Here is a 22,617-nt window from a genome sequence, read left to right as displayed (position 1 = left end):
TATTACCAGATACCGTTTTGTACATGCTGGGGACTCCACGATGCATAAAACAGACAAAAACCTACCTGTATAGTTAGAGTTTGCTGCCCACCCCGTTTTGTAAGCTTAGCATATTTGCTCACCAATGCAATATATGTTCCACCCTTCCAATATTGAGAATGTATCCAACCCTTTTGTCTTTTTTTCCGAGGTAGGGTCTCACTCTGGCTCAGGCTGTCCTGGAATTCACCATGTCGTCTCAGGGTGTCCTCAAACTCAGTGATCCTCCTCCCTCTGCTGGGATTAAAGGCGCGAGCCACCACGCCTGGCGAGCTGCTGTTTTTAATCCTCCTACTTCCACCTTCCAAGGGCTGGGGTTAAAGGCATGCACCACCCCGTCCCAGGGAAGGCTTCCTGTGTACTCTAACCACATGAGCTACATCTTCAGTCCCGAGTATTATTTCCAAAGAAAAGTACTGTAACGTGACTAAATAAGCCGTTGCAAACCCATCTTTCACAATGAAGCTCTCCAGTTGGAGCTTGATTTGCGCAGAGGCTGCGCACCATCCACCTGTGTGGTGCTGAAGCAGGAAAGCTCTCCATCCCTACGCGTTCCCAGACCTGCTCCACTTCTCCTTGAAGTCGCCTGCTGTCAACCAGCCTCGACCACAGATCCTTTCAAATCGCGCCCAACATGCCAGTCTCAACGCTGGTGTCCTACGGACTGCCTTGCCAACTCGCCCTTTAACCCACTCGGGTCATGGGCCCTGCCCCAGGCAGCTATAGGTTACCTCGTTGCTTTTTCGGAGGCAGGGTCTCACTCTAGCTCAGGCTGACGTGGAATTCAGTATGTGGTCTCAGGGTGGCCTCGAACTCACGGCGGTCCTCCGGCCTCCTTTTCCCTGGTGCTGGGATTAAAGGCGTGCAGTTACCTCTTACAGGGGTAATTAGCTAACCCTTCAAGACCTGCGTAGATGTGCATGAGTGATGACACTGTGCCAAACACTCGGGAGGCAGAGGTGGGAGGACCGCCGTGAGTTCGAGGCCACCCTGAGACCACATACTTTATTCCACGTCAGCCTGGGGCTAGAGGAAGACCCTACCTCGAAAAACAAACAAGCAAACAACAACAACAATCAGTATCTGCCATGCATGGTGGCACAAGCATTTAATCTCAGCACTCAGAAAGCAGAGGTAGGAGAATCGCCATGAGTTCGAGGCCACCCTGAGACTACAGAGTGAATTCCAGGGCAACCTGGGCTAGAGTGACACCCTCCCTCGAAAAACCTAAATAAATAAATAAACAAAAATAACACACACACACAAAAATGTAACTCCTCAAATAGTTTTTTTTTTTCATTCTTTCTCTTGCTGCATTCCTGATCCAGTGTGGCTTCCAGACTTTCCTCGGCCATTTAACCCAAATTTTGGAACAAACCGATTTCCTGGCACTTTAATCACTTCCCAGCGATTTCCTGCCTCGCTTCCCGTCGCCTCCTCCCCCATCCTGCATCTTCTCCCTACATCCCTCCCCCGCCCCCGCCCAGTCCAGCTACATCCTTAGGGTCTAGAAGGAGAAGCGCTGGGCCTCGGGTCCTCTCCTGGCCTCTGCGGCTGCCCGAGGAGGCCTGACCCGCTGCTCCGGGCCCCCGCCCCGGGCGACGGCGGGGCGTCGGCGGGATTAACTCGCCCGGGCCCGGCGGGGGGCGGCGAGCGCTCGCGTGCGCGGGGAGCGGCGCGCGTGGGGCGGGCGGGCGGGCGGCCGGGGCGGCGCCTGCAGCCCGCAGCCCGCAGCCCGAGCGCCCGGGGACGCAGCCCGGCCCGCCGCCGCCGCCGCCCGGACCCCGGGCCGCTCCCGAGCCATGGGCGACCTGCCGGGCCTCGTGCGCCTCTCCATCGCGCTGCGCATCCAGCCCAACGACGGCCCGGTCTTCTACAAGGTGGACGGGCAGCGCTTCGGGCAGAACCGCACCATCAAGCTGCTCACGGGCTCCTCGTACAAGGTGGAGGTGAAGTGCAAGCCCGTCACCCTGCAGGTCCAGTGAGTCCACGCCGGGTGGCCTGCGGGCAGCCTGGCCCCTCCATCCTTCCGCCCAGGCCCCCACTCCCGCTGCCCTCCCCTGTCGCAGAGTCCCATCAAGTCAGCGAGAAGAACATAGTTGTTGATTTTTTGATTCTTTGTTTATTTTTTTGGGGGGTGGGGGGGGGGCGGGGGAGGCTGCAAATTTCCTTTTCGTGCGGCTCTCCGCGCGGAACCGCACAGCTAGGGTGGGGCAGGTGGCGGAAGGTCGCCCCGGGCGCAGATGCAATCTCAGCCCCACCGTGCTTGGTCCTGGGGGAACCCTCGGCTTCGGGCTGAAGAGGGAGGAAGGCTGGGCGAGGAGGGAGGGGTGGTCGTTGGATCCCCAAGGGTTTCTCCCCACTCTTCCTCTCTCGCGGTTTGGTGGCGGGGGGAAGGGGTTGGGGGGGGACCCGGTAGCTGGAGCCGCAGGCGCGATTAGAGGGCGCCGCCTCTGCTTAGGCCTATTTTCCTGGCTTCCCCGTGCCCTTTAATTTTCCTTTCCTCCTGAAAGACTGATTGATGTTGCTGAGGATTAACCGCGTCCTCCTAAAAGGATGTTGTTTTGTGTTGATTTTGGTTGATTCGTGCCACGGATGAGCGTTGCCCAGCTTCTGAGGGGTGATGCACCCAGTAGACCCAGTAGGCATTGTGGAACACTACAGTGGCCTGTAGAAGGAGCACGCCTTTAGTCCCAGCACTCGGGAAGCAGAGGCAGAGGCAGGAGGATCGCTGTGAGTTCCAGGCCACCCTAAGACTACATAGTGAATTCCAGGTCAGCCTGAGCTAAAGTGAGACCCTATCCCTTCCTAAAAACAAGAAGAAAAAGAAAGAACTATGGGTACTCCCTTTACCTCCCCGTTTCCACCTCAGAACTATGTAACGGATTAAATCAACATTTACACATATGCTGGAAGAGAGGGGTGTCTTTTGTCGCTTTGAAAAAATTTATTTATATGGAAAGAGAGAAAGGCACATAGAGAGAATGGGCACGCCAGGAACCCCTGCCAGTGCATATGAACTCCAGACACATGAGCCACTTTGTGCATCTGGCTTCAAGTGGGTCCTGGGGAGTCAAACCCAGGCCATCAGGCTTTCTAAGCAAGTGCCTTTAACCACTGAGTCAACTCTCTTCAGCCCCTCGTCAGGCACTTTTATAGTTGCTTTTAATATTTTATTTATTTATTTTGAGAGAGGGGCAAATAGGATGGGAGCACCAGGGTCTCCAGCCACTGCAAATGAACTCCAGAGGTGTGCGCCCCCTTGTGCATCGGGCTAATGTGGGTCCTGGGGAATCTAACCTGGGTCCTTAGGCTTACAGGCAAACGCCTTAACCGCTCAGCCATCTCTCCAGCCCTATAGTTGCTCTTAATTAGGTAAATTTGTCTTAGCCGAGCCTCACCCGGATGTTTTTTGCTGCTTCTGATCCTTATATGTGTGGGCACCCTCAGCACCTCCCTGTGCCCGCTGCCCTCACATTGCCCATTGTTCCCTGCCCCTGAGAAGAACCCTGGCTTTCCCTTCCCCGCTTTCCTAACAACCTTCACTATCAATTTAGCCAGGCTATGCTCTGTTGTCTTTGTGATGAGTCTCTACATTTCAAGCTAACCTAAAAACAAATTTGATAATATCAAAACTTTTTCTCGTGTTACACTTCAATTTTATTAAGGATTCCTCAAGTGTCCTCCTCTGGTGGCTCTCAGATCTGAATGTACATTAAAAAATCATCTAAGAGGGTCTGGAGAGAGGACTTAGCAGTTAAGGCATTTGCCTGCAGAGCCAAAATACCCTGGCTTGATTCTCCCAGGATCCATGTAAGCCAGATACACAGGGGGTAAACGCATCTGGAATTTGTTTGCAGTGGTTGGAGGCCCTGGCATACCCATTTTCTCTCCCTCTCTCTGCCTCTTTATCTCTCTCAAATAAATAAATAATTTTTAAAAATTATCTAAGAGCTTATTGAAATAGATGGCTGGGGATCACCAGTGTTTCTATTTATTTTTATTGTTTTTGGAAGTGGGGTCTCGCTCTAGCCCAGGCTGACCTGGAATACACTATGTAGTTTCAGGTTGGCCTCGAACGCATGGCAATCCTCCTACCTCTGCCTCCCGAGTGCTGGGATTAAAGGGGTACATCATCAAGCCTGACCTCTCACCAGTGTTTCTACTTTGCTATCAAGGGTAGCAAATGTTTGTGTTCTCACGGGTTCCTAGCTGATGCTCAGTGACTGTGCATTGGAATCAGTTATTCAAGACCTGGAGAGATGGCTCCGTGGTTAAAGGCATATACTTGCAAAGCCTGATGGTCCAGGTTTGATTCCCCAGTACCAGTGAAAAACCAGATGCACAAATGGCGTATGCATTTGGAGTTCATTTGCAGTGGTTAGAGGCCCTAGTGCACCAATTCATTCACATTTTTTCTCTTTTTCTCAAAAATAAGTAACTGAAAATGAAAACAGCTTTTCTTTTATAAAGGTGAGAATTTCTCGTCATGTGGCCAGGCTGAGGAGGAATACTTTACATCATGGAGTCTTTGATTTTTGGAGCAGAACACACAAAAAAAAAAATCTTTAGAGAGTTAGTTCACAGATTCTTGCCTCTACCTGCATATATGAATTACCTAGATGACCTTAAATTTATCTGTGCCAAATTGTATCCCAGATCAACAGAATCCTAATCTCGGGGGTTTGGAGTGGGGCTAGGTATAAGGAGAAATTTGATAACTCCCTAGATGGTTTTTCTCTGTACGGAGAAGAACCGCTGATAGCCTTCTAGATGAGATTAGTGACATCACTCCAGAGGAGAAGCGGTTGGCCCGTGGTCCTGTGACAACTTGCCTGGAGAACTGTGGACTTCCAGACCTTTTAGAACTTTGTACCATCCCGCGAGGTCTCCCTTCCACATACAGCTTTGATCCAGCCCAGAAGAGAGTACCTAAGCTAATTCCTACCATATATGCTCACCTCCCATCTTTTGCAGGAATATTTCTATCGGTGGTGTGCTTGTCCCACTGGAGCTGAAGTCCAAAGAGCCTGATGGGGACAGAGTTGTTTATATAGGCACATATGATACAGAAGGCGTGGCCCCGACCAAAAGTGGGGAACGGCAGCCCATCCAGATCACCATGCCGGTAAGTCCCAGCTACGGGTGTTGGGGGAAGAGATTGAAAGCAAATGGAAACTATAAGGGAGAAATATCTCATCCTCTCTCCGACTCTCTTTATGTCTCTCTCTCTCTCTAAAAGAAAAAGAAAAGCTATACTGGAGTTAATTGGAAATTGAGTTAAGATTCCCTCATGGATCTGTTGGGAGGAAAACTATGTAACAATTTTCTTTTCCTTGACAAACTGATGTTTTAAATGTCAAAACACACCAAGCACCAGGCAGATGGTTTTGGGAGGAATAGTAGCTATGATGACATTTTCTCTGTTATATTTCTGTATGGGGACTTGTTTAGATAATTAATTTGAAAAATGTCTAATTCTAACTAGCCCACCATCTTTTTGTTTTGAAAAAACTCATTTTGCTATTTGAATATACTCTTAACTGGAAGAACTTGAAAAAATGATTGCCATGGAACACAATAAGCTTTTTTTGTTTTGTTTTGTTTTTTCAGTTTTTCGAGGTAGGGTCTCGCTGTAGCTCAGGCTGATCTGGAATTCATTATGTAGTCTCAGAATGACCTCGAACTCATGGCAATCCTCCTACCTCTGCCTGTCTAGTGCTGGGATTAAAGGCATGCGCCACCACACCTGGCTACAATAAGCTTTTTAGTATCTAGTCATATCACATATAATGCAGTTTTCCATCAACATCCATATGGGATTGGTTCCTGGGACCTCCTGCAGATACCAAAATCTACACATGTGCTAATCCTTTATATAAAATGTCACAGTATTTGCATGTAGCCTACACATGTCCTTTCACATGCCTTCAATCATCTCAGCTTTTATTACAGTGTAGATGCCATGCAAGCAGTTGTTATATTGTGTTACTTAAGGAATAAACGAAGGACAAGAAAAAGTCTATATATGTTCAGTACAGGCAATTTTATTCTGTTTTCACCCAGGACCCACATAGAAGGCATGTATATTTTTAATACAATATAACCAAAGAATATTGATAAGTCTATCAAAAATTTACAAATTGGAACAAACAGGTGACAGATAGTTATTCATATGTGCAAACACAATGGGTGATAAAAGAAGCTGGCTAAAATGCAAAGTTCACGTAAATTGCAGCTTTAAATCCGAGCAGTCTTTGCTCTCTGCAAGAGCAATTTTGAATTGTCTGCCTTCTAGCTTGATAGGTGAGATCACAGTTTCGCAAACAGCAGTGTACAAAGAGACTCCTAGCCGGGCGTGGTGGCACACACCTTTAATCCCACACTCCAGAAGCAGAGGTAGGAGGATTGCCTTCTAGGACAGCCTAGAACTACAGAGTGAGTTCCAGGTCAGCCTGGGCTAGAGTAAGACCTTGCCTCTAGGAAAGAAAGAACGGAAGAAAGAAAGAAAGAGAGAAAGGGGGAGGGGAGGGGAAGAAAGGGAAGGAGGGAGGGAAAGAAGGAAGGGAAGAAGGAAGGAAGGAAGGAAAGAAAGAAATAAAGAAAGAAAGAAAGAAAGAAAGAAAGAAAGAAAGAAAGAAGGAAAGAAGGAAAGAAAGAAAGAGGTTTCTTTGAAAATTACTTAAAATTTCAATTCTAGGTCCCCCATTCAGTCATTTTTTAGTTCAGAAAAAAACGAAGTTAGGCCCAGAAAAACGGAACACTGGCCGGGCGTGGTGGCACACGCCTTTAATCCCAGCACTTGGGAGGCAGAGGTAGGAGGATCGCCATGAGTTCAAGGCCACCCTGAGACTACATAGTGAATTCCAGGTCAGCCTGGGCTAGAGTGAGACCCTACCTCAAACAAAACAAAACAAAACAAAAAAACTGAACACTGGTTCAGAGGACCAACCCTAGGTCTGTAAAATGCACTATGAGAAACACTGATTTAAGACCTAATGCATGCAGTCCTTTCAAACCATAAGGCTCCATGGTGCCCAGTATGCTTAGAACAACCACAGCAGAAAGGAACTCTTGAGCTCCTTATCCCTTTGGAGTCTACATTTGAACAATTTTTGGAAAGAATTCTATTGACCATCAAAGATTCTTTAACAGATAAAAAATATAAAATGGGAGAAATGCTAATTTCTCTAACCAATGACTGCTGCTAACATTTAATAAATATCCATGGAAAATTGTTTCTGCTGTGTCTTTGGATATATGTATGTATTGGGTATCATTCTTTACATATACTTTTTTAAAATACATTTTATTCATTTATTGAGAACACATGTGAGAGAAAGAGGCAGACAGAGAGAGAGAGAGAGAGAGAGAGAGAGAGAGAGAGAGAGAGCACACCAGGGCCTCCAGCCACTGCAAACGAACTCCAGACACGTGCACCCCCTTGTGTATCTGGCTTATGTGGGTCCTGGGGAATCAAATCTGGGTCCTTTAGCTTTTCAGGCAAGTCACTAAACCACTAACACATCTCTCCAGCCTAAGAAATTTTTATAAATTAAAAATAGCCATTTTCAACCCCATGGGGAATACCTGCAACTCCACCGAGGCGCATCCCCAGTGGAAGGGGGGCAGGGAGAAGGGAAAAGAGGGTACCAACACATGATACATCCAAAATGAAACATCTAGTTAATAATAATAACAAACATTTTAAAAACCATTTTTATTCTATATTGAATGTGTGCATAATTTATCGTTTGTGTTAACTTTGTTTATAATGTAAATTGTAAATTTTCATGTAGTTCAACATATTGGCCTTTTCCCTTATGGTTTTTGTACCTAGAATTGATCCAGCTTGGGAAGCCTTCCTTCCTCCTAGATTAAGTATGCAAGTACTTGCTATTATAAAAAAGTGTAGTGCCCTTGGAGGCTGTGCCAAGAGTCTTATCTTAGTTCACGATGGAGCATGAGGTTCTCATCATCCCCTGAGAACTTACTGATGGCTGATGTGTGCTTTGTTGTGTTTGGGTAAAATGTTCTGTACATGTCTGTTAAGTCCATTTGATCTATGATGTCCTTCAACTCCAATGTCTTTCTGTTCTTTTGGTCTGGATGACCTGTGTATTGGTGAGAATAGGGTATTCATATTTTATATTTATTTATTTATTTATTTGACACAGAAACTGAGAGAGAGAGAGAGAGAGAATGGGCGCACCAGGGCCTCCAGTCACTGCAAATGAACTCCAGACGTATGTGCCACCTTGTGCATCTGGCTTACGTGGACACCGAGGAATCGAACCTGGGTCCTTTGGCCTTTCAGGCAAATGTCTTAACCGCAAAGCCATCCTACCAGCCTGAGAATAGGGTATTCAAGTCACCTACTAAGACTATGTTGGGTTTTATTTGGGTCTTTATGTCTAGTATTTGCTTCATGAAATTGCTTGCACCTGTGTTCAATGCCATACGTGTTCAGAATTGTTATGTCTTCTTGATGCACTGTGCCTTTAGTTGAGCTTCTGGCTTGGGTGCGTGTGCTTGTGGGTGGTAAGGTGTATGTGTGTGTGGTGTATGCACATATGTGTGCCACTGTGGCCCCCACGTGCTCACCTGCAGTGGCTGGAGTAGATCATTGGGTGTCCCATTCCATTCCACTCATTCTTTGAACCAGAGTTTCTCTCTCTCTCTTTTGAGTAGGGTCTCACTCTAGCTCAGGCTGACCTGAAATTCACTATGTCATCTCAGGGTGGCCTCAAACTCACAGTGATCCTTCTACTTCTGCCTCCCGAGTGCTGGGATTGAAGGTGTGCTCCACCACCCCTGGCTAGTCTGTGTTTTTTATTGGGAAATTGAAGGAATATTTAGAGATATTGTTTAAAGGTGTGTATGAATTCATGTTGTAAATGATCTTTGTACTCTTAAATTGGGAGTGTAGTAATTTTACTGAGAATTTGTACATCCATAATCATCAGGGAGATTGGCCTATAATTTTTTTTTTCTTTTTGGGTGTTTTTGTTTTTTTTTTTTTTCAAGGTAGGGTCTCACTCTAGCCCAGGATGACCTGGAATTCACTATGGAGTCTCAGGGTGGTCTCGAACTCACGGCAATCCTCCTACTTCTGCCTTCGTAGTGCTGGCATTAAAGGTGTGCGCCACCACGCGGTGCAATTTTTTTATTTTTACTGTATCTTTATCTTGTATTGATGTCAGGAGCCTGGCTGAATAGGGGAAAGCCAGACTTACATGTGTCCAGACAGAGAGGCCAGAGAATAGCATAGATAAGTCTTGACAGTCCTTTTAAAGTGTCTGTAACCCATTTGCAGTAGTTAGAAGCCTTGGCATGCCCATTTTTTTCTCTCTTTCTCCGTCTTGTTTTCTCTTTCTCAAATAAATTTAAAAAAATTAATAATTAAAAAATATTTTAAATGGATTTTTGAGGAGTCAGATTCAGGTATGTAAGACCTGATTGGTTGTGGGGTGGTCCAGGATCTGATTGGTTCTGGACTGGGGGGGGGGGGCTGTCCCAGAGAGGCTGAGCAGGAGGATCTTGCTGGTAGTGTCCCTGGCAGCCATCTTGGGTAAGACAGGATCAGATGCAAGCAAAGTTCAGTTTTGCCAGAACTGACAGAATGGCTTCTTCCTGCTCCATTTTAGGGCTTTTGCCTGTGACTAAAACTGCCACAAGCCAGGCATGGTGGTGAGGGCCTTTAATCCCAGCACTGGGATTACAGAGGGAGTTCCGGGTCAGCCTAGGCTAAAGTGAGGTTCTACCTCGGTAAAAACCAAAGTAAATAAACAAATGAATAAACACATCGATAAAAACTGCCTAGGAGAAGCTAGCTTTCTCCTGTTTCTCCTTCCCTATCATACCAGCAGGCACATCCTGCCTGGCATCTTGGCACTGTAGCACACAGGAACCGTAGTGTCAGGAGTGGGGGATTGATGATAGACGCTCTGAAAACAGTATGTGGGTTAATAAAAAGAATACTTTACTGTTGCCTCTGAGTGGCATGGCTTAGGAGCTGGAGGGAAAAGAAAGGGGCCCAGTTGTGCATATGCTGAGGTGTTTGCTGCTGGCATAAAGATGCCAGCAGCAGCTTGAACAGTGCCAGGGAGTTGGCTCAGAGTGATGTAGCTTGGGGAGAGGGGACAAGATGAGAAAAACGGGGGAGGAGAAGTGCCCACTGGCTGGCAGAACACACTGGGAGGGAAGAACACCAGATGGAAGGGGGATGGGACCAGATATGGGAGAGAGAGGAGAGAAAGAGAGGGAGAGAGAAAATGAAAGAGACAGAGGGAAAAAGAATGATAGAAACAGCAATAAAACGTGCATTCAGAGCCAGGCGCGGGTGTGGTGGCACACACCTTTAATCCCAGCACTCCAGAGGCAGAGGTAGGTGGATCACTGTGAGTTCAAGGCCACCCTGAGACTACATAGTTAATTCCAGGTCAGCCTGGGCCAGAGTGAGACCCTACCTCAGAAAACAAAAAACAGCAACAACAAAAAGAAAAAGCCGGGTGTGGTGGCGCACGCCTTTATTTCCAGCACTCAGGAGGCAGAGGTAGGAGGATCACCATGAGTTCAAGGCTACCCTGAAACTACATAGTGAATTCCAGGTCAGCCTGGACCAGAGTGAGACCCTACCTCAAAAAAAAAAAAAAAAAAAAGTACATTCAGAGAGTAGGAGGCTAAAGTAGGAAACAAGAGATAGAAAATGTCCACACCTGGTCAGTGTAAGGTTTGGGAGTGACCAAGACCATGCAAACCACTTTGAGGCAAAAATAAAAGCTTTTTTAAATTTAACATGGCGAGTGTTGGTGGCGGCCGAGGTCCCAGGGCACCGTCCTCAGCCGCCAGGCCCTGATCAGTGATTGGCTCTTGTGGGTGATGAAGGGAAGGGGTTAGCCTACTCTGGTCTTCTCTGCTATTAAAAACTTTAAGTGCCAGGATAAGCAGATCTCCCTGAGGGGTTTGAGGGCCCTTTTCTAGGAATTTAAATTGTTTGTTTGTTTTTTTAATGTGAGGACAGATTGGGACAGGAAATGGGTATTGAGAACTATCATGCCCTCCTGAGAATTGGGGTGGAGGCGAGTGTATTTTTTGGGTGAGTTCCTCAGTTAGGCGTCCCATAAACTCAGCTGGATTTTCATTAGGCCTCTGGGTAAGTGTCTGGAGTCTGTCAGAACTTATGGGATATCTTTTGGAGGCCAGCCAGGAGGCAAAGAACCATCACAGGCCATCCATCCTGGGGAGTCAGTGGGAGTATGGTATATTCGGTCAGGGTCCTCTCTGGGGACAGCAAGCATCCCCAAGGGGAAAGTGTTATCAGTTAAGCGAGCCTCAGGTTAGGTCATAGGCCTGGGTGAGGTAGCGACATCTTTTAGCGTAGTGTGTTGGATCAGTGGAGAAAGACCCTAGACGTTTTTCAATCTGGGATAAGTCAGACATGGAAAAAGGAACATGAACGTGAACAATGAATGTGAACAATTCTTTCAGCGCCTGTGACCTCATGTAAAGGGTCCATTCTGTCCTTGCAAGAACAAGGACATTGGGCAGGAGGGGAAAGAGGAGGAGAGGAGATGGGGGATGGCGGTGGCTGTGGGGGCACAGAGGCAGAACAGGAGGCAGATGAGTCACTTGGTCCATGGACCAGAGTAACACACCCAAGTGAGGAATGTGCTTGCTGCCTGCTGAATCCGAATTGGCCCACTAAGCATTGTGCCTTTGTCTTAGTGGGAGGAAGGGGCCAGCTGCAATAACTTTTCTTCACCTTAGAACAGTATTTCTGCATGGCCCCCGCCACTGTTCTCCTAAAGGTGTTACTGAGGTAGAGGACTCTTGGATTTTTTTTTTTTTTTTTAGGTAGGGTTTCACTCTAGCCCCGGCTGACCTGGAATTCACTATGTACTCTCAGGGTGGCCTCGAATTTATGGAGATCCTCCTACCTCTGCCTCCAAGTGCTGGGATTAAAGGTATGCACCACCACACCCAGCGACTCTTGGATTTTGATTGGATTTAGTTCCCATTTGATGATGTGAATAAACCGAGTGTGGAACGGTTGCTCCCTCCTGCTCACTTGGTCTAGTCAGCATAATGTCCTTGCAGGGTGACACCTTGTGGAAGGGAATTGCGATCAAGATCCTTGTGAACCAAGTTATAACACAGGGCTGAATAATTAATAATGGTAACCTTGAGGTTAAATAGTAAAGGTGTGCTTCTGGCCATGCTAACTGAAAACACATGGTCCTTATGGAGAAGAAAGCATATTTTTATCTATTTATTTGACAGAGGAAGAGGGAGAGAGACAATGGGCGTGCCAGGACCTCCAGCCACTGCAGACAAACTCCAGACGCATGCGCCACCTTGTGCATCTGGATAACATGGGTCCTTTGGCTTTGCAGGCAAACACCTTAAATGCTAAGCCATCCCTCCAGCCAAAGAAAGCATTTTTACAAGATCAGTAGCTACATACCAGGCACTGGGAGAGATCTTAATCTGTAACAACAGCAGCTGTTGGAGTCACTGCTTGATTAAGTTTTTGGTGATCAGTTGTTATTCTCTGTGATCTATCCGTTTTCTACTCAGGATAGATATGAGAATTTAAGGGAAATGTTATGGAAACCTCTACCGAGCGACATGCAAGCCCTTGATGGGTAGCACAATCTCTGATCCTCCCAGGGATGCGATACTGATTTTAGCTCACTATCTTTTCTGGTAGAGGCAGCTCTAGGCTTCCCCATGGCCCTTCCAACCTTAATAACCCTCACTCCACGGGTCGGGGAACCAATGTGGTGACCCTGCCATTTCTAAGTACATCTTTCCCAATTATGCATCCAGGGACTGGGGAAATTACTACAAAATGAGCTTGGGGACTCACTGTGAAACAGACTTTGGGTAAAATCCCATTGATTTCCTGACCTCCAACAGCCCTTCTTTCCCTGGAGAGCTGTAATGCTGTCTGGGGTCCCCTAGAATCCATGTCAGTTCAGGGCCAGTGCCTATGGTGAGCAGAATAAGTAGGAGACCGTGCCCTTGCCTTCTTTCTGAGCTCACAAGGGAGGCTTGCTACAAACCTTTTTTGTGTAAGCCCCTTAATGCAATTGAAAAACTTCTATTTCAGATCTCCTCTTAGCTAGATGAGAAGAAAGCCTATGCTAGGTACTAAAAAGCCCAGGAAGCTGTGAGTTCAAAGCCAACCTGGGACTACATAGTGAATTCTAGGTCAAACTGGGCCAGAGTGAGACCCTACCTCAAAAAAAAAAAAAACTCGAGAAAGTTTTTATATAAAAAGTAAGGCTGGTGGGGCTAGAGAGATGGCTCAGTAGATAAGGCACTTGGCTGCACTTCCCCAGGACGCATGTAAAGCCAGATGCACAAGGTGGCGCATGCGTCTAGAGTTCGTGTGCAGTGGCTGGAGGCGCTGCCGTGCCCATTCTCTCCCTCTCACTCTCTCTCTGCCTCTTTCTTTCTCTCTCAAATAAATAAATACATTAAAAAAATAAAAATAATAAGTCTGGAACACGGCCTCAGCGAGAGGGACATTCAGAGACAGTAACAGTGCACTTCGACATAACTTTAAACCCGATATTAACAGAGAAACCAAAGCTGAAACATAAGCCCCTAAATGTCCCACATTTTTTTTTTTAGCTGTGACTGTTGCTGTCAGCATATTTCTATTTTGGTCTCTTGTGTGACTGAGAATTCTTAGACTGAGACTTTCCTAGTTTAAATTATTTCCAGACATAAGTGTAATGCTTTTTCTTTCCTGCCTGTGGTCCTATTATTCTTTTATTTTTCACATCTAAGTCTCACTTATTTTAAAAAAAAAAGATCTTGGTGTTGTTTTTCTCACTTACCTGGCATGCTGCTTCTCTCTAAAGATTATCTTGTGTTTGAAAAATGCTTATATAATAAAATGTTTTATTACTAAAATATGTACTTTAGGGATGGAGAGATTGCTTAGTGGTTAAGGCACTTGCCCACAAAGTCAAAGGACTCAGGTTTGATTCCCCAAGACCCATGGAAAGCCAGATGCACAAGGGACACATGCATCTGGAGTTTGTTTGCAGTGGCTAGAGGCCCTGGCAGACCCATTCTCTCTCTCCCTCTCTCTTTCTCAAATTGAAAAAATATAAAGCTGGGTGTGGTGGTGCATGCCTCTAATCTCAGCACTTGGGAGGCAGAGGTAGGAGAATCACCATGAGTTTGAGGCCACCCTGAGAATACAGAGTGAATTTCAGGTCAGCCTGGACTAGAACCTCAAAAAAATAAAACCAGGGGCTGGAGGGATTGCTTAGTAAGGCATTTGCCTGCAAAACCAAAAGACCCTGGTTCAAATCCCCAGGACCCACGTTACCCAGATGCACAAGGGGGCGCACAGGTCTGGAGTTCGTTTGCAGTGGCTGGAGGCCCTGGCGCACCCATTCTCTCTCTCTTCCTCTTCCACTTTCAAATAAATAAATAAACAAAAATATTAAAACAAACAAACTGTGTGTGTGTGTGTGTGTGTGTGTGTGTGTGTGTGTGTGTACACTTTAGGGCTGGGAACTGGCTCAGGGGGTAAAGGGCATGTGGCACAAGCATGAGGATCTGAGTTTGATCTCCAGCACCTATGCAAAATGCCAGATGTGGTGGCATGCCCGTTTTCCCAGTGCTGGGGAGGGAGGTGGAGACAGGTGGGCCCTCAGGCATGCTGGCTGGCTTGTCTAGCTGCGCTGGTGATCTAGGTTCAGAGAGACGCCCAGTCTCACGGCATGCGGTACGGAACAAATGAGGAGAACATTCAGTGCCAACCTCTGGCCTCCACACGTGCATGCACACACGTGCACCCATATACATGCAAGCACATGCAAACACACACACACACATCATACACGTGCAAAAAATGTACTTTAAAAAATACCTTTATTAGTGGGATGTTGTGACTCTTGATTATAATCCCACCCATTAGAAGGCGGAAGCAGGTAGATCTCTGTAAATACAAGGCCAACCTGGGCTACATAGTGAGACCCTGTCTCAAAAAAACTTTATAATTTAAAATTCACATTTCAATTAAATTTTATTTATTTTTATTTTTTGGTTGTTTTGTTTTGTTTTTTTTGAGGTAGGGTCTCACTCTAGCTCAGGCTGACCTGGAATTCACTGTGTAGTCTCAGGGTGGCCTCGAACTCACAGTGATACTCCTACCTCTGCCTCCCGAGTGCTGGGATTAAAGGCGTGCGCCACCACGCCCGGCTCAAATTTTATTGTTTAATTTTATTTATTTATTTGCAAGCAGAGAGAGAGACAGACAGACAGAGAGAATGAGCATGCCAGGGTCTCCAGCCACTGCAAACAAACTCCAGATGCATGTGCCCCTGTGTATCTGGCTTACGTGGGTCCTGGGGAATCAAACCTGGGTCTGTTGGTTTTGCAGGCAAACACCTTAACTGCTAAGCCATTTCTCCAGCCCTCAATTAAATTTTAAAATTTAATTGGACTTAACACTTGCAATGTCTTCTGCTGGTTAAAACAATGATACTAAAATTTTAAAAGTGAATCACAAGATGAGATTGCAGTTTACTTATGACAACACTATCCTATTGTGAACAAATCTGATATTTTCATCAGGGTGTTTTATGGACTTTTACTTGTCTATTATAATTCTTTATGGTGTGTGTATGTGTATTCATGGGTATGAATGTATGGACCACTGCAGTCACATAGAGGTCAGAGGACAAGTTGTGGGTGTTGGTCCTTGCCTTCCACCTCATTTGAGCAGAGACCCTCAGTCAGGTTGTTTGCTCTGCATGTACCAGGTTAGCTGGTCCATCAGCTTCTTGGAAATTCTCCATACTTCCCCTCACATCTCACTGGCAACGTGCTGGCAGAGCACACCACAGCTGCCAGCTTTAACATGAAGTCTGGGGTCGAAGTAGGTACCCACACTTTGTACCACAAGCACCTTATTCACCAGGCAACCTCCCCGGCCCTCAAGATGCACATATCCTTAATGGGATTTATGAAATCTCATTCTTAGATACTATATATTAGTTTTTGAAGGCTGATAATTAGTTTCATAAACTTGAAAGTCTGATTGTAAAAATAGCATTTACTGCGGAAAATTCTGAATGAAAAGATAGAAAACTGAATTTATCCAGCCTAATGTTTTCCAAACTGTGCTATTTGGGCTGGGTGAAAAATTCAATTTCTTATAAATTAACACTGTTTTTACATACTTTTGATTTTACACTTCTGAGTGTGTGTGTGTGTGTGTGTGTGTGTATATATATGTATACATATACATATATATATGTATACATATACATATATATATAATTCATATATATATGTACACACATATATATATGTATACATATATATATATATATAATTCTCTTTCGTGCTAATGTTGTTCTAAGCATTTGCTTGCATCATATCAGTAATCCCAAATTCTTCTATAATGACTATGTAAGTATATCATATCAGAATACCACCATTTTCATAACATTTTCTTAGTGTAGAATGCGTGTGTTTTCTGGTGTTTATAAATTTTTACCAACTTGGTAAAGAAATAGCATCTCTATAAAAGTATATATTTAATTGCTAACATTGGTACAATTCAAATGTATGCTATATTTTCCTTTTTAATGAATTATGATTTAGCTCTTTTATCTAAAGATTCTTAATAATTCTTACCAACTAATTTGTATATTATTTTATATTAAGGGTATTAACTATTTGGTAAAATCTGCAAATATTTAGTTTTAGTTTAATATTTTTCTTCTGATTAGGTAAGTTAATCAGTACGTTTTAAAAGATAAGCTCATAGGAAAAATAAAGTGTATTGTATCATCTTCCAACATTAGTAAATATGATTTTAAATTGGAATTCAGAATAATATTGTACTCTTTTTTTTTTTTTTTTTTTTGCTTTTACTAGGGATTGAACCTGGGGCATTGTACTTACTAAGCAGGTGCTCTAGCACTGAGCTGCCAAACACATGTTCTTGATAGTGCCCTGCTTAGTTCATGTAGCAATAAACAAAAAAAGTATTCTACATCTAAAATTGCCATGGTGGGACATGCTTTTAGTCCTAGACTGTAATGCTGAAGATAGTGGGTCATCATAAATTTGAGGCTAGCCTCAGTCTACTGAATGAGTTCCAGGTCAGCTTGTACTAGAGTGAAACCCTGTCTCAAAAAAAAAAAAAAAATTGCCATGTAGTATTCTGTCACATATATATATCATAATTAATGCCTTAAAAATGGACTTCTAGTCTTAAATTTTTCACTACTCTAACCTTGATGATGTTCTTAAGATAAATTATAAGAAGTGGAATTTCTGGACCCACATATATTCATACCTTTCACCTGATCTTTCAAAAAAAAAAAAAACTGAATCAATTCTCAACAGCATCTTGTAGCTTACTGAAAGTGGAAATTTCATTCTTTAACAAATTTTGTTTTTATCAGAGAGAGTGAATTGACATGCCAGAGCCTCCAGCCACCACAGTTGAACTCCATATGTGTGCCACCTTGTACACATGTGTGACCTTGCACACTTGCATCACATTGTGTGTCTGGCTTACATGGGACCTGGGGAGCTAAGCCATCTCTGGATATTTCATTTTTATAATTAACTGTGTGGCATCATTTGCAAGTAATGAACAAATCCAATGTAATGAGTTTTGACCTCCACATCAATCAAGATATAGAATACTTCTGCCAGGTATAATGGCACATGCCTTTATTCCAAGCACTCAGGAGGCTGAGGCAGGAGGATTGTTGTAAGTTCAAGGCCAACCTGGAGCTATGGAGTGAGTTCTAGGTCAGCCTGGGCTAGAGTGAGACCCTGCCTTGAAAATAATAATAATAAAAATAAATGGAAGGGTGGAGAGATTGCTTAGTGGTTAAGGCACTTGCCTGAAAAGCCTAAGGACCCATGTTCTACTCTCCAGATCCCACATAAGCCAGACTCACAGAAGTGAGGCAAGTGCAAGGTCTTACATGTGCACAAGGTGGTGCAAGCGTCTGGAGTTTGATTATAGTGGCTAGAGACTCTGGCATGCCAATACTCTCTCTATCATAAAAGAGGACAGTCAGTTGGGCTTCTCTCAAAATAACTAACTAACTAACTAACTAACTAGAACATTTCTATCTCTGCCCTTTAAAAGTTCTTTCTTGCACAGTGCATCAGTCTCCTCTCTCAGACCCTACATAATCACAGATGTTTCTTGTTAGTATAGTTTACATTTTAGCATTCCTGTAGTTTTAATATAATGGAAATTACACAGGGAATCTTCTCTGGGATGTAGATGTTGTCATGCCACATGTCTTCTAGATCTACAGGCCCCTTTCAGTATCATTTCATTTTATAAATATGCCAAAACTTGCCTATTATCAGGTGAATCATTAGACCTTTGGCTTAACTCCTGCCTAGGACTATTGTGAATAAACTGTCATATGCTTATAAGCCTCTAGGCTATGACTGTTTTTAAAAAGATACTTCATTTTCATGCCCAGGAAATGTGTCGGCTTTAAGAATATCATCTACTGTTTCATATCACCCATATTTTCCAAAGTCCAGCCCAGATCTTGTTTTTTGGGACGAAGTTAGCAGGATGAGGCCATGGTGCAGGATAAGATTTCTGAGCAACTTGAAATGCTGCCTGGGGAAGCAACTTATCACCCTCCTCCCCTATCAGCTGCAAAACATAACAGCTCACTGCCCTTCTCTCCATGTCTCCTGGCACAGGCAAACCCTAAGCATCCTGCCAAGTCGTTCCCTGACTACTCTTTCCTATCCGGGGAAGATCATCGCAGAAAATAACGACCGAAATAACGTTGTTTAATGCCAGATCCCCTAAATAGCTTCAGAAGGCAGTGATGGGATCAGGCAACCTCACAGGCATCTGTCCAGCAGCCTCGAGGGTGTTCCTGTGTTCTCTTCATGGCCATAAGTGAAATGCATCCTTATGGCTGTGAACTCTCTGCAGTGATCTGCTGGTCCAACCTTCTGGAAGTAGAGTGCAAACTGTTTCTTTGCTTCCTTCTTTTGTTTGCTTTGTATTTTTTTTTCTTCAAAAAAAATTTTTATTAACATCTTCCATGATTATAAAAAAAATCCCATGGTAATGCCCCCCCCCCACTTTCCCCTTTGAAACTCCATTCATCTCATATCCCCTCCTCCTCTCAATCAGTCTCTCTTTTATTTTGATATTATGATCTTTTCCTCCTGTTATGATGGTCTTTTGTAGGCAGTGTCAGGCACTGTGAGGTCATGGATATATAGCCCATTTTGTGTCTGAGGGATTCTTTGTATTTTGAGTGTCTCATGCTATAGCCAGTGCTGGCCAGGAACTCACTATGTAACCCAGGCTGGCCTTAGCTTTATGACAATCTTCCTGTTTCAGCTTCCCAAGTACTGAAATTTCTAGAATGAGCCAGCACACTTGGCTGAAATACACATGTCTTAAAAGCAAAAATGGGTCAGAGATATGGCTTAGTGGTTAAGGCACTTGCCCGTGAAGCCTAAAAACCCAGGTTCAACCCCCCAGGTCCCACATAAGACTGGTGCACAAGGTGATGCAAGAGCAAGGTCGCACATGCACACAAGGTGGTGCATGCATCTGGAGTTTGACTGCAGAGGCTGGAAGCCCTGGCATACCAATTCTTTCTCTCTCATAAGAAAGCAAAAACCATACTTTATGCAAATCTTTCTATGTAAAGGTACATAATAGACACATATGGTTTAGATAGTGTATTATCTGAGCCTGAGACATGGGCATAGACTCCTGAGTTATGCACACTCAGTGTTTGGTAGTTACAGTAGGTCTTTAATAATCCAATACTTTGTATAAAATCCTCAAACCACCTTATGTCAAATACCTTTCCCTGAAATTGCAATGATGGTAGAAGGATAATTTTATCTTATGTTTAGATACATCATACAGATGCCATGTTACACTACATCTTATGAAGTAGAAACCAAAGGACAGCGAGTGACCATGATTCTTATTTTTCTCTTCCCAGGCATAATCTAAGATTTGTTTTTCAGAAAAGTTAAAAATAATATGATAGCAAACTCAGAGCTTTTTTCAGGAAAATATCTCCAAATAATAAAGAGATTTCATGGGCTGGAGAGATGGCTTCCAGGTTAAGGGACTTGCCTGCCAAGCCAAAGAACTCCTGTTCGAATCTGCAGGTCCCACGTAGCCAGACGCATAGTGACGCAAGCATGCAATGCCAGGCGTGCCCACAAGGGGGCTCACATGTCAGAGTTCTTTCCCAGGGGGGAAAAAAAAAAGATAATTCATGAAAGGAAATGTTTGAGCTGTGGAGAACAAGGGAGACTTGGATGGATACGCCATTGCTAAATGTCCTGTCACTTGCTTTAGCTGCCTTGGTTGCTCATGCAGAATGAGGTTTTCATTGGGCACCTCATTCTCCCTCCCTCTCTCTCTCTCTTCTCTCAGTTCACAGACATTGGAACCTTCGAAACAGTGTGGCAAGTCAAGTTCTACAATTACCACAAGCGGGACCACTGCCAGTGGGGAAGCCCCTTCTCCGTCATTGAGTACGAATGCAAGCCCAATGAGACGCGCAGCCTCATGTGGGTGAACAAGGAGTCCTTCCTCTGAAGACGGCTCCTTCGGACGTTGCTGGACAGTCTCCAAAAGTCTACTTTTAGATAAACCAGCACAAGTCTTAGCCAAGGCACAGCACTCCGTGGATGTTTTCCCGCCTAGTACCGAGGACGTCCTAGCCCTGATCCTTGTGAAAGTGTGATTTCCCCTGATGACCCAGCCCTGAGAGGCCTCCGTGCACTGTTCTATGCTGGGGCTCTTGCAGCCGTCCATGCTCAGTTGTGCTACTGGCCATTGTGACTGGAACTCAGCAAGACTAGCAAGCTTGCCCTATAGTGGGGGGTTCCGCAGAATGACCATGCTGTTTTGTTTCCAAGATAAATAGTTCCTCCCTTCTATGTTCCTTGTCAGACTTAAAGAAGTGACAGTGTGCTTGGGCTCTCCCGTGCGTGATGTTGTAACATGTGACATACAGTGTTTGCCAGCTCCCAAAACGGGTTTGTGAAAACGTAACATAGTCAGCAGTGAATGGGAATCAAATGCTGTGTTGCCTATATCAACAGCTCAGCTTTTTAAGAGATGGATGGTGACAAAATTAAAAGATGAGTATGTAAAGAAGCATTTATAATGCGTTAATGCCCTTTCAAGTAGCAAGGTATTGTATGGTGGCCTAGTGGAGACAGGGAAGGGCATTGCTGTAGAGCAGGGGCTGGGGCCACCCCTTTGGCAAGCCACCATGGTGTTCAAACAGGCATCCTGACAGCATTCCTATGAGCCCTTTCACTGGAACTTTGTACAACTGTGTATGGAATCGTAATCAAGTTTTGATATTTCTTAATAAAGATATTGAAAATCATGCCCGAATTTGAGTTCTTAGTTTGGACAGGCGCTGTTGAGCGTGTGAATCTCGGCCTTAGGCGAGTCTGCGCAGATCTCTGCGCTGCAGCGCAAGGGCGGTGTACCTGGGCTGAGCTCATGCCCTTGCTTAACAGGGGTTCTCCAGCCAGCCCTCACAGGCTAACAGGGGCCCAAGCACTTCAGGGCAGTGAGAACATTCTTGTCACTCTCTGCACTCCGTTCTTCCTTGTGGTGACCACCTCTCCAGGATCCAGCTGCTTAACTGAGCCGCAGGAGGGCACGGCGCTGTGCTAGAGCTGGCATTGTGTTGCCCAATTGCAGACACTGGAAGGCACCTAGTACAAAGCCTTCGTTCTGCACGGCTCCACCACAGGGAAAGGAATTCCCTTACGAAAAGTAGCACACCGCTTTCCAGTGATGCTGCTAAATTCACCTGAGTAGAAAAAAAAAATCTTATTATGTTGGGGGAAATTTGGCTGAGAACTTGTTTTGCACTACCTGTAAACCTTTTGTTATTATTATTATTTATTTATTTGACCGCGAGAAAGGGAGACAGAGGGAAGGAATGGGCATACCACGGCCTCCAGCCATTGCATATGCCCCCTGGTGCATCTGGTTTACATGGGTCCTGGGGAATCGAACCTGGGTCCTTTGGCTTTGCAGGTAAGTGCCTTAACTGTTAAGCCATCCTTCCAGCCCCCTGTACATCTTTTGTATAAGAATTGGCAAGATATGCCAAGCATGGTGGCACATGCCTTTAATCCCAGCACTCGGGAGGCAGAGGTAGCAGGATTACTGTGAGTTTGAGGCCACCCTGAGATTACATAATGAGTTCCAGGTCAGCCTTGGCCAGAGTGAGACCCTACCTCGAAAAACGAAGCAAAAAAGAAAGAAAGAGAGAGAGAAAGAAAAAAAGAAAGAAAGGAAGAAGAAAGAAAAGGAAGAAAGAAAGAAAGAAAGAAAGAAAGAAAGAAAGAAAGAAAGAAAGAAAGAAAAAATTGGCAAGATAGTGGTATAATGGTATAATTCCCAGGCTTTGGAGGCTGAGGCCAGGTGATGGAGAATTCAAGGCCAGCCTGAACTATATACTCAGACTTTGTCTTGAAAAAAATTATATGCAAGATTAATGGAAGTGTCTTATAGAGTTACTTTCATAAACT

The 22,617-nt window shown here is 44.8% G+C and overlaps 1 protein-coding gene across 1 annotated transcript; it reads left to right on the top strand.

The window, feature by feature from the left end:
* Positions 1 to 1,811: 1,811 nt before the first annotated feature.
* Positions 1,812 to 21,455, top strand: Cnrip1 (cannabinoid receptor interacting protein 1). The gene is made up of 3 exons (XM_004660067.2): positions 1,812 to 2,020; positions 5,017 to 5,167; positions 20,489 to 21,455. Exons 1-3 carry the CDS (start codon positions 1,842 to 1,844, stop codon positions 20,651 to 20,653), a joined length of 495 nt encoding a protein of 164 aa, XP_004660124.1. The 5' UTR covers positions 1,812 to 1,841; the 3' UTR covers positions 20,654 to 21,455.
* Positions 21,456 to 22,617: the final 1,162 nt, after the last annotated feature.

Source organism: Jaculus jaculus, chromosome 18 (assembly GCF_020740685.1).
Source record: "Jaculus jaculus isolate mJacJac1 chromosome 18, mJacJac1.mat.Y.cur, whole genome shotgun sequence".
Classification (NCBI taxonomy): domain Eukaryota; kingdom Metazoa; phylum Chordata; class Mammalia; order Rodentia; family Dipodidae; genus Jaculus; species Jaculus jaculus.
Note: the sequence above shows the minus strand (reverse complement) of the source record. Positions and strands in the feature narration are given on the sequence as shown.